Source organism: Balaenoptera musculus, chromosome 5 (assembly GCF_009873245.2).
Source record: "Balaenoptera musculus isolate JJ_BM4_2016_0621 chromosome 5, mBalMus1.pri.v3, whole genome shotgun sequence".
Taxonomy (NCBI): Eukaryota; Metazoa; Chordata; class Mammalia; order Artiodactyla; family Balaenopteridae; genus Balaenoptera; species Balaenoptera musculus.
In genome coordinates, this window is record NC_045789.1 from 103,545,223 (window position 1) to 103,558,021 (window position 12,799).

Here is a 12,799-nt window from a genome sequence, read left to right on the forward strand (position 1 = left end):
AGGGACTTAGGGGGAGAGGACACAGGCCAGGGGATCGGGCTGGAATGTGGAGTCCCAGGCACTGACTTGGGAGTTAATGCACTCAGGGCTCAGGGTTGGGTCCCAGGCGGCAGCATGCTCTGCTCCCCACCAGCCCACGTTTCCTGGGCACCTGTGTGGGCGACACGCTCTGCTGGGCTCCATGGACACCTGACTGTAGACCTGCGGGGCTCAGATGAAACCCACTGCCCAGGAAGGATCACAGAGGTGCCTGGCCGAGTTGGTCAGCCAGAAGTCGATGGCCATGATGGACATTTACAGACTGTCTTAGTTTCCTGTGGCTGCTTTAACACACTGGGTGATTTAAAACGGCAGACGTTTATTCTCCACTGTTCCGGAGGCTCTGGGAAGGATCTGTCCCAGGCCTGTCTCCTGGCTACTGGGGTTGCGGCGATCCTAGGCCTTCCTTGGCTTAAAGATGCATCATCTCTCCAATCTCTGCCTTCTTTTCTCTTATTATAAAGACACTGGTTGATTTGGGGCCCGCCCTAATCCTAGATGACACATCTTGAGAGCCTTAACTTAATTATATCTGCAAAGACCCTTTAACCAAATAAGGTCACCTTCACAAGCTGAGGGGGTCAGAACCGTTCAACCGGGACTACAGCCTGCCTGTCCCCTCCTATTTGGTTTTGTGCATTGCATTCCCTGTGCCACAGTCATCCTGCCTGACAGAGAGCCTGGGGGCTGGTCCCAAGTGTCCCAACTTCCTTGGGTCTGCAACGTGAAGGGATTGGCTCAAGCCACCCTGGCAAGTCAGTAGGAAATGTCACCCCAAGCTCCAGCCATGGGGCCAGAGATATCTGTGACCCTGTGTCCTGGGAAGCAGACCTCCCTCCCAGCACCCTGCCCTGCCTTCAGATAAGTCCTTAATGATGGTTGTGATGACAGTACCAGTAATCACAATAATAACTGCATTTGCTGAGAGGCCTCTGTCCCGGGAGCATTAAATGTCCATAACCCTATGGGAAGTAAAGAAAACTCACCTCCATTCGGTACCTCCAACATGACAGCACCACACCATGCCCTTCACAGCATCCCCTCCCATGTCCTCACAACAGCCCTTGGAGCAAGAACATACCACCCCATTTTACTGATGAGTAGACTGAGGCTGAGAGAGGGTGGTTGCACAGCAAAGAACTGGAATGTAAGCCCCGCTCAGAGTGACCCGAGAACCCAAACTCTTTCTGTGTCTCTGAGACTTCCCAGCAGACCTTTGTCTCTACTCCGTGCCTTAGACTTGTCTTCGGTCTTTTTTTCATTTTAGCCTCTCTGTCCCCTGGTCAGGTTGAGTCAGCCATTGCTACCTGCCTTGCTTGGCCAGTGAAGAAGCGAGGGCAGAGGAGCCAGGGATACGTGCAAGACTGCCATGAGCAGAGCCCAGCTCTCCAGACCCTGAGTCCAGCTCTGTGTTCCTGAGAAACATAGAGTGTTTCTAAGATGCCTTAGAAAATAGATTCAAGCCCTCAGTTTATAGAGGAGGAAGTTAAGGGATCCCAGCCGCACCTTTTCTTTTATTTTTTGTTTTTTTACTTTTGTTTGTTTTGTTTTGTTTTTTAACATCTTTATTGAAGTAAAATTGCTTTACAATGGTGTGTTAGTTTCTGCTGTATAACAAAGTGAATCAGGCATATGCATGCATATATCCCCATATCCCCTCCCTCTTGCGTCTCCCTCCCACCCTCCCTATCCCACCCCTCTAGGTGGTCACAAAGCACCAAGCTGATCTCCCTGTGCTATGCAGCTGCTTCCCACTAGCTATCTGTTTTACATTTGGTAGTGTATATATGTCAATGCTACTCTCTTACTTTGTCCCAGCTTACCCTTCCCCCTCCCCGTGTCCTCAAGTGCATTCTTTACATCTGCATCTTTATTCCTGTCCTGCCCCTAGGGTCATCAGAACCATTTTTTTTTTTTTTTAGATTCCATATATATGTGTTAGCATACAGTATTTGTTTTTCTCTTTCTGACTTACTTCACTCTGTATGACAGACTGTAGGTCCATCCACCTCACTACAAATAGTTCAATTTCGTTATTTTTTATGGCTGAGTAATATTCCATTGCATATATGTGCCACATCTTCTTTATCCACTCATCTGTCGATGGACACTTAGGTTGCTTCCATGTCCTTGCTATTGTAAATAGTGTTGCAATGAACATTGTGGTACATGTGTCTTTTTGAATTATGGTTTTCTCAGGGTATATGCCCAGTAGTGGGATAGCTGGGTCATATGGTAGTTTTATTTTTAGTTTTTTAAGGAACCTCCATACTGTTCTCCATAGTGGCTGTATCAATTTACATTCCTACCAACAGTGCAAGAGGGTTCCCTTTTCTCCACACCCTCTCCAGCATTTATTGTTTGTAGATTTTTTGATGATGGCCATTCTGACCGGTGTGAGGTGATACCTCATTGTGATTTTGATTTGCATTTCTCTAATGATTAGTGATGTTGAGCATCCTTTAACTCTTAGAGGAAAACATAGGCAAAACACTCTATGACATAAATCACAGCAAGATCCTTTTTGACCCACCTCCTAGAGAAATGGAAATAAAAACAAAAATAAACAAATGGGACCTAATGAAACTTAAAAGCTTTTGCACAGGAATGGAAACCATAAATGAGATGAAAAGACAACCCTCAGAATGGGAGAAAATATTTGCAAACAAAGCAACTGATAAAGGATTAATCTCCAAAATATACAAGCAGCTCATGCAGCTCAATATCAAAAAAACAAACAGCCCAATCCAGAAATGGGCAGAAGACCTAAATAGACATTTCTCCAAAGAAGATATACAGATGGCCAGCCACACCTTTTCATCAGAATGGAGCTGGCCAAGACCCCAGGCCTCAACCTCTTCTTTGACTTGTAAATCCAAGCCTTCAAGCTCCAGGCAACGTCCTGTACCAAACTCTCTTCCTTATCTGGTACCCAAAGTCAGACCTCCAAACCCTATTCAAATCCTGAGCTCTGCTTTGAAAGCCAGAATTCTAATCCCATTTTGAAGAGTCTCTTCTAGTTCCTGAGCTGTCTCTGAGCTGCTATGAGGTCACCCTCCTCCTTCCCGCCCACTCCCCTCCCCTGCCCCGGGAGGTGAGAGCCATGTCTCAGCACCTTTGCCCATCGTCAGTCATACCAACAAGAGCCGGGGCTGGAAGAGGTCTTCCTCTGACGGGGGCATTGCCTAGACTCCGTGGAATCACAGCCTCAGCTTTTCGAGATTATGCAGCCAACTGGACTTCAGGGCTCCCAGCTCTGGCAGAGACCATGTCTACTCCACATCTCTTCTGAGAAGGCAAATGAGGAGTGAGAGAGATGAGAAACCCTAATTAGTGGAATGATCTTCCCCCTGCGTGTCTGCCTGTGGACGTGGGTCTCAGGGCTCTGGAAATCTCTCTTCAGATTCCTGCGAACCAGGGCCCCAAGGGGCTTTTTGTCCAGCACACCTTTGCCTTCTGTGGTTTTATATTTTCAAGTTCACTGGTAAAATTCTTGGGCCTTCAACCTCATGCCACTAATCGTACTGCCTGGAAAAGCATTCTTTTGGAGATTTCATGAAATGTGCTTTCAAGGTATTGAGATTCGGGTGACATTTATCATCCCCCAGACACAGCCGGCCACTCCCACTTCCTTGGTGTCATTTAGTTTCACCCCAGTGGGGCAGGGTGGGCTTTGATAACTCAGTTCAGACAGATGCTGAGACAGAAGCTCAGAAAGGCAGCAAGAACCAAAGTGGGCATTGGAATTCAGGCTTTTCCCCACCATCTTGTATCTGCCTCAGATTCATAGCATGTCGGAGCAAAAGGGGTCCAATTTCCAACAGAAGACAACTTGGGAAGCCCAGAGAAAACCCCGAATTCCCAGGCCCGTAACCATATCCCTTGTGTTCTCTATCACAGACCTGTTCCCAAGGAGGATGCATCATTGGTGCGTCCTGGGAAGGCAGAGAGCCTGGGTTTGAGTCCTGAGGCGTGAGGAAGGTCTAAAATCTTTCTGTGCTTCTCTTCCTTTATCTGTCAAGTGAGGGTAACAAAACTAGTTACTGTACTGGGTTGAATAGTATCCGCCCCCAAATTCATCTGATGTCGCTGCTAGCGGGGGCATCAAGGGTTAATAACAACCCCCAGAAATTAGAAGAGGCGAAGAAGGATCCTCCCCGAGAGCCTGCAGAGGGGACGTGGCCCTGGCAACACCTTAATTTGGAGCTTCTGGCTCCAGAACTGTGAGACAGTAAATTTCTGTTGTTTTGAGCCCCCAGTTTGTGGTACTTTGTTATGGCAGCCCGAGGAAATGAATACAATTCCCCATCAGGATGTTGGGAATACAGTACATGCTCACCCTGCTACTTTTTTCCAGCCACACCATACTCCTTGCCGGGTGTCCTAAGGCTCCATGTCCTCCTTTATATCTTTCCTTTCCCCTAAAAGCCTCTTCTTTTGCCTTTGCCATCTTTCCATCCTTTCATGCCCACCCTCTGGCATTAGTGCCTCGAGAGAGCCTTCTCTGACAGCAGGTCCCCCCTCCCAGCGCTGCCCCTTGTGAGTAAGGGCGTCACTCAAAAATCAGACTGTTGTGGGTTTGAATCACTGTCCTGACACCGAGGGGCTTGTTGAACTCTGGGCAAGTTAACTAGTGCACACGGGGCTGCAGCTTCCTCGCGCTCAAGGGAAGATGGAGCCTTCATTCGCAAGGTTCTTGTGGGGATTACGTGAGATAATCAAGGAGACAGTTTGCTCAGTCTCCCAAAGTAGAGTACTCAGTACAGGAGCTGCCACCATTGCTGCCACCACTTCTCCTTTGCTCCCCCAGGGCCCATGTGCCTTAGTTTGGGTCTCCCCAAGGGCCCTGGAGAGGAAGAAGGCACAGGTAGTGAGTTGGGAAGTGAGTCAGGGAAGGAAAGGCAGGAGACTGCTGGTAAGGGTGTGCCGTCAAGCCAGTTAGCCCTGTGGGCAAACTCTCAAACTCTGGGAGCCGTGGGATGGACAAGGGGCCTGGGGTGTAGATGCCCCAGCTGCCTGCATGGGCCGAGTGTTGCTTCTGTGGACCTTAACTCTTTGGCATCGCCAGTCTGTTACAGCAACGCGGGCTCTGCTGGCAGACAGAATCGTCGGGCAAAGAGAAGCGGGGCTGGCAATGGAGGTGTGAGCGGAAGTGGGGAGGGCGGGGGCCACGGGAGGCACAGATACGCGTATCTCAGTGTCGTAGATATTGGTGCATCTGTCTGTTTTCCCCCCGGGCTATGAGCTCCTTGAGTGCAGGGCTGCCTCTTCCCCCTGCTGTTTCTGCAGCTGCTTTTTCAGCACTTACTTAGTGTAAATACCTGATCAACAGGTGAATCTGGTCCAGCTCTTCCATTTTGCAAATATTGGAGAGGTTGTGGCATAGCCAGCGCTGCTCCACTAGCAAGATTTCAGAACCAAGACTTGAACCCAGGAGTGGGGATGCCGTGAGGGGCTGCCTTTTTGTTCCTTTGAAACATTGGCCTGAATGTTCTCCCTTTTGGCTGTCACTCAGGTCTGCATCGTGCAGAAGCGAGACACTAAGAAAATGTATGCAATGAAGTACATGAACAAGCAGAAGTGCATCGAGAGGGATGAAGTCCGGAACGTCTTCCGGGAGCTCCAGATCATGCAGGGGCTGGAACATCCTTTCTTGGTCAATCTGTGGTGAGTGATTCCATCCAGGGCTCCGGTGAAATCCTCATTATGAGGCCAAATGCAAATACGGCTCTGCTGGAAGGAAGCTTCTGTACTGTAGAGAGAAAGAAACGAAATTTTCTGGGTTCAAACATTCTTTTGAATATTTCGTTGGGTATGCTTTCTGATGACTATTCGGTAGAGTACATTTTCTGATGAAATCATTAAGCATATGCTTAATTTTCATTCGGTCCTCTTACCTGGTGAATCAGAATTGAAATCGGTTTAGAAGGGAAGGTTTTTGTATGTTTGAGAACACATGTAGAATGTTATAAGAGGATGCCAAATGGAGTCTTCTAAGGGGAATTTAACTTTTTAGAAAATTACACCCACAGTGTTCATGGCAAGAAGGACTTGCCATGAACATCAGGAGGTGATGTTTTACTCCACTTAGGATGGCTGCCCGGTGTGGACATGCTAAATTCCAAGTTTTGAATCTGGCCGACGAGGCCCACTAGGAGCCATATTCTGGAACTTTCTCTCCCTCCCACCCCTGGCTATCATCTCTGCTTTAATTTGTGTCCTAGATTTGCCACTTTGCTGGTTGTTTCGTGCCTCTGTGTCTTTGCATGTGAAGTCTCCTCTTCCTGAGACTTCCACCTTCCTGTCTCCCCAGCTTCCTCTGACCAAATGCTGTGCATTCCTTTGGTTCAGCTTTCGAGGTACTTAGGCGAGGAGCCTTCGCTGCCCCACAGGCTGGGTGAACACTCCTCATGGCTCCGCCTTGACCTGTGCTTGACCCAACATAACCTGCATCACCTTGAACCCAAATTATTGTTTATTTATCTGTCCTTACTAAGAAATCACTTGCTCCTTGAAAACAAAGGCTGTTTCCTGGTTCTTTGTCTCTGGGAGTCTAATACAGCCTCAGACATGTTGGGGGCACTTAATAAATGGTTCCTGAGCTGGATTTTGTTGAAGGGGAGAGGACAGGCTATTCTAGGAAGCAAAATCTGACAGTTTCATTCTGCATCTCAGTTGACAGATTTTTGATCTTAAGAGCATCTTTTCAGATGGGGAAATCTAGCCTAGCCTGAATCCCTAATATCACCAATTGTTCCTCTTGCCCTTCATAGACAGAAGCACTCTGAACATTGGGTGATAGGACAAGGAGGGACATCAGTTGTCCTGTTTGAGAAAATCCAGGTCTGCCTGGCAGATGCCTCAGACTTGGGCATTTCTGTGGGCAAAAGCCATACTGTGTGTCATACACGAGAATCTGGGTAACAAGTGTGCGTTTGTCATGTCTCCAGCCACCCAAACACTTCAGTTATTTGGGGGAAATAAACCTCTTCATGATTTGATTGCTGTACAAGGAAATTTTTTAAATTTATTTTTTATTGCGGTAACATTTGGTTTATAACATTATATAAATTTCATGTGTACAACATTATATTTCTACTTCCGTATACCCTACAGCGTGCTCATCACCAAAAATTAAGCTTCCATTCATCACCATACAGTTGATTCCCTTTACCCATTTCACTCCCCTTCCCCCAGCCCATCCCTTTCCTTCCGGTAACCACTACTCTATTCTCAGTATGTATGTACGTGTTTGTTTTTGATTGATCTGGTTTGTTCCTTTATTTTTTGTTTGTTTGCTTTTTATATTCCACATAAGAGTAAAATCATACAATATTTGTCTCTCTCCATCTGACGTATTTACCTTAACATAACAACCGTCAGATTCTATCCATGTTGTTTCAAATGGCAAGATTTCATCTATATTTTTATGGCAGAGTAGTAATCAGTTGTATATATATACCACATCTTTATCCATTTGTCCGTTGATGGGCACTTAGGTGTTTACCATATCTTCACTATTATACATAGCACTGCAAGGAACATGGGAGTGCAAATATCTTTTCAAATTAATGTTTTTGTATTCTTTGGATAAATACCCAGAATTGGGACAGCTGGATCATATGTTACTTATATTCTTAATTTTTTGAGGAATCTCCGTACTATTTTCCACTGTGGCTGCATCATTTCTAATCAGAAAAGCAACATTTGTTCATTGCAAAATACAGAAAATGACATACATAAGAAGGCAACAATTATCCAGAATCCTACCACCACCAGATTACATTTCGGTGTGTAATTCTTTTTATACTTCTTTTCTCATATCAATATGACTGTAAATGTCATTGATATAAAACCATGCATAACAATGTTGGATTTTGCTTTTTCAAATTAATTGTCTAGTAGGAGCATTATCTCCTTACTACAAACTTTCTGTAAATCATTTTTAATGGCTACATAACCTTCCACTGTGGAGAAGTTCAATAAGACATCTAACGTCTAACCTGTCATATAGGTTATTTAGGGCTGTTTCTAATTATCTTGCCAATGTAAATAATGCTGAGGTGAAGATCTCTGAGCTTGAACTGTTTCAGGGGAGACTCCTTAGACCGGGTAAGGGCGTGGGATGTACATTTGGACTGTGATGTGTGTTGAAGGAGGGAGGTTATGTTGGCATCCTCCCTTTTTAGGACCGTTTTTCGATGCTCTGTTCATGGTCTCCAAGATGCCAACAGATTAATGACAGACCCCCTTTAATTCCATCTAAGTGCTGGGTCAATGGGAAAGCTCCCTGTGCACGTTGGCCTCTTAGGGCATTGTATTCCCATCATAAGCAAGAAAGGATAGAACCTGCTGCTTGAGTTTGGAGTCTCCACCTCTTTGGCCTCAATTTTTCACCTGCTAATGGTGAAAATAATACCTTGTTTACTGCTAGCACTGTTTTGAGAGTTAACTGATAGGAAAAGATATGACAGTATATCTTCTGTAAATGAAAATATTGTTTACTGTAAGAGGTTATGTATATATGTGTGTGTGTGCATGTGTATACCTACATATGATAATAGATGGATGATAGATAGAGAGAGAGAGAGATAGAGAGAGAGATAGATAATGCTCCTTCCAGCTATCAGTGAAAAGGAGAGCGTCCTTAATTCATTGGGCAGTCCTGAGTACTTTACATACTGTGTGGCTCAAGGGACAGAAACTTAAACTTGCTTCAACACCAGAGGGAATTTCTTGGGTTTTATACCTAAAAAGTCTAGAATTCCAGCTGACTTCGGTCTCTATCTCCTGCTTTCCCCTGTGCTGGCTGTGTTTCAGAGCCACGACTCATGCTGACTGATGGTTTTCCTACTTCTACTAGCTGAACAGCCACAGCAGAGGCTGAAGGCACGGGCGTGATTGACCTGGTCATGTGCCCCTTCCTAAAGCAGTGGGGAAGGGGCCAGGAGGTTGGTCCCACCTGAGTCTTAGGAATCTGCAGAGGGAGGTTGGGAGCTGTTTCCAGAAAACAGTAGTGACTGTGCCCACCACGTGATTGGCACCTGCCACCCAGACATTATATCCTTGGGCTGGAGTCTTCATAACAGCCCTGCGGGACAAGGGGTTTGGGCCCCATTTCTCAAAGAAGTAAAGCAGGGCTCAAAGCAGTTCATGATCTTACCTGAATCAACGGAATTGCGATTCAAACTCAAGACCGTCCAGTGTGCCCCAAGGTTTCCAGTTCTTGTAAGGAAATACCACTAACGTTTATTAGGTACTTGATAAGTGTCTTATTTAACTGCTATTAATCCTCCTAACGGCCTCTTTAGTTTCCTACTATCATCCTATTATTATTGTCCCCATTTTACAGATGGGGTAACTGAGTCACGCCACTAATAAATGGAGGAGATGGGACTTGAACCCAGGCTGTCTGGCATCATGGCCCACATTCACAACCCTTCTACCATGGCTGCTGTGAGAAGGCCCTGACCCTACCCTGCTTAGCGCACCACACCCCCTCCCTCCCTGCATGGAGCCCCTCCTGCTGGGCTTCTGTTTGGCTGCCTCCCTTACCCTGCTAGGAGGGAGCATGGTGTGGAATTGCTTGTCAGGTTCATAAGGACACCACTGCTTTAAGTTAATTATACGTCAGCTTTTCATCTCATTACACGGAGGGTGAATTATTGCAGCCTTGGAAAGCCTGACTACGCCCCTTGTCATTCTTCTCTTTTGCTGACATGCTCTATAACTGCCAAAGGCAAAGGCCGGGCACTGATTAGTTTCCACGACAATTTGCCCTCTAAAGAATGAATGATGGGTGCTCCCAAGCCTGTGACGATCCAGGTGGAGTTGTCAAGTGCAATATTCTCACCTGTTCTGAAGCAAAGCTGTTTTGCTCTCTGGGGCTTAAGACAACTGGGGCAAAAGAAAAAGGCAATGAAAAATCACACCCCAGAGAGGAGGGCTGTTCACTAGCGGGAGCCCTGGAGAGGTGGGGAGTGGGAGAGGAGGGGAGGGGAGAGATGGGGAGGGGAGAGATGGCGGGGAGAGTTTCAACACTTGGGCTCTGAGGTCCGATGTCCCAGGTTCTAATGACAGCTCTGACTCTTGTAGGCAAAGCGGCTACTCTGGAATTGTGTTGCCTCCCCGCCCCCTCCCCGCCCCACAGTATAACTAACCCCCAATATGACTATATCTGGAGACAGGGTCTTTAGGTGGCTATTAAGGTTATACGCGGTCATTAGGGTGGAACCCTAATCCGAAAGGATGGTGGCCTTGTAAGAAGATGGAGAGAGAGCGAGTCTCTGCCATGTGAGGACATAGCAAGAAGGGGGCTGTCTGCAAACCAGGAGGAGAACCCTCACTGGAACACGACCATGCCCAGACCCTGATCTTGGACTTCCAGTCTCCAGAACTGTGTGAGAATACACTAACTTCCGCTGCTTCAGCCTCCCAGGCGGTGGTATTTTGTTATGGCAACCTGAGCAGACTAATACAGAGGCCTTGAGAGTGATTTGATTCTCCCCCCTGTGTCTCAGTTTCCTTATTTGGAAAATGGAAATGAAAAGATGACCACATCTTAGAGTTGCTGTAAGGACCAAATGGGGTAATACGTAACAAGCATCCACATGGTCCCAGGCGTGAGGTGACCGCTGGATCAGGGACCTCCACTGCTGTCGATACGATGCACCCGTCTTTCAGGTTAGTCTGGGGCTGGCTGGACCAGTTCTCTCCTTCTCTTCCAGCGGGGAACATGAGGACATGCTGACTGTTGGAAGATGAGTCGAGATTTCGGTACTAGATTTTTATCCTGATTACATTATATTGGATAGGTAGTTCATTGTGTTTTCAGACTGTATTTTCAAAATCCAATCCTGCTTACCAGATTGACTGTATTTACTATACTGTTAAAATGTTCTGTTTATAATTAGGCAGTGCCTCCCCTGCCCTGTTTGCTGCTGAATTAACTGTGAGGACAGATACCTGGCAGGATAGGATGAGAACAGATACCTGCAATCAGTTTAAACTGTTCTCATAGCAAGTGTTTCTGGAACCTTCTCTGAGTAGCGGAAGGCTGAGTCAAAACATAGGTCTCTATGAGCCACTCTCAGGCAAGAAAGAATCACTTAATTTAGTGGCTAGTTTTTCTTAAGCATTGAGACCTTTGATTAGAGTAAAACTATGTAAGGTGTTTAAAGGTGGAGCTGATCTGTCTGAAGCAAGGGGGCAGGAAAGGAGGTTGGGGGGAGGACAGAGACAGAAGGTCCCTCAGGGACCTCTGATGAAGGATAGAAGCCCTTTACAAATAATCACCAGTCACTGAGCAGCTTCATTTCCATAAAACTAATTATCTTTGGCCTTGAATATTGCTACAACCTCCCAACCAGCATTTCAACACTCAGCCATCACCAGTTTTCCCCACACTGGGTGTCTTGGTCAGCTCAGGTCGCTGTAACAGACTACCATAGACTGGGGGCCTTAAAAGACATTTATTTCTCACAGTTCTGCAGGGTGAGAAGTCTGAGATCAGGGTACCAGCATGGTCAAGTTCTGATGAAGACCCTTTTCCTGGTGTAGAGACGGCTGTCTTCCTGCTGTGCCTTCACCTGGGGGAGAGAGAGAGAGCTCTCTCTTGCCTCTTCTAGTGTAAGGGCACTAATCCCATCATGAGGGTTCCACCCTCATGACCTAATTACCCCCCAAAGCTCTATCTCCATCACATTGGAGACTAGAGTTTCAACATATGAATTGGGGGAGGGGACATAAGCACAGTCTATAGCACAGGGCAAGTCTTATCAAAGTGCAAATCCGAGCCCACTCTCTGATTAGAATTCTGCGATGGCTCCCCAAAGCCCACAGAATAAATGTCTCTCCATGCCCTGGCCTCTGACATTATGTCAGTCTCTCCTCCTGACACCCACCCCTGCTACCATCTTGGTGCGTTTTTGTCCCAGCCATACTAACTGATTAGGGACACCTGTAATTCATCTTGCTGTCATCAGCCCTCCGGGCCTTTGCACATGCTGTTCCTTCTGCCTGGAACACCGTCTCCCCTTTGTTCTCTTTGAGAACTTCTGCCCCCACAAGTATTCATTCATTAAATAGATATTTATTGGACTCTTACTGGGTACCAGGCACTGTCTTAATTTTTAAGGATCCAGAGAAGAAAATCCTTATGGCTACTGCCTTTTAAAGTCTATAAGCCAGGCACCACTTCCTCTATCGAGCTGCCTCAGGATTGCCACCCAGGCCTCAACTGGCAGTGCTTTCTTCTGCACTCGGTTGCAGTACAAAGCAGCTCAATCACATTTATCTATCTGTACATCTGTTTCTTCCATTAGCAGTGAGCCACTTGGGGAATGGGACCATGCTTTATTCACCTCTGTATTCCCAGCATCCAATGTTCAATAAATTAATTCATTCAGTGTTTGTTAAGGACCTACAACATGCCAAACCCTGTGTTGGCATCAGTGATAGAACAATGAGCGAGACAGTCACTCTCCTTCTTTACAGAGCTTACAGATGAGAGAGGACAGACCTTAAAGCAACAGCTGACCCTGCTCCCCTGCTCTCTTCCTTCCATCTTGAGTAGTCACTGTCCTTTGGGGTCCTGGGTAACTTAAAAAATATAGAGATTACAAATGTCCACCATGTCCTGGAGGTCATAGATGGGAAATGCTCATGGGTTTTTTCCCAATTCCAGTTAGTATCATCTTCTTTAGTCTCCATCACCATGGTAACTCCCTTAATAAAAGGGCACAAGAGGTGATGCTGACTC

The 12,799-nt window shown here is 46.5% G+C and overlaps 1 protein-coding gene across 3 annotated transcripts in view; it reads left to right on the top strand.

The window, feature by feature from the left end:
* Positions 1-12,799, top strand: part of STK32B (serine/threonine kinase 32B) — a 343,316-nt gene that overhangs the window by 112,964 nt on the left and 217,553 nt on the right. For all 3 annotated transcript variants that reach the window (XM_036852052.1, XM_036852053.1, XM_036852055.1), the window contains exon 3: positions 5,555-5,706. In XM_036852052.1, the coding sequence (XP_036707947.1) occupies positions 5,555-5,706 (152 nt within the window). The remainder of the gene's footprint in view (positions 1-5,554; positions 5,707-12,799) is intronic.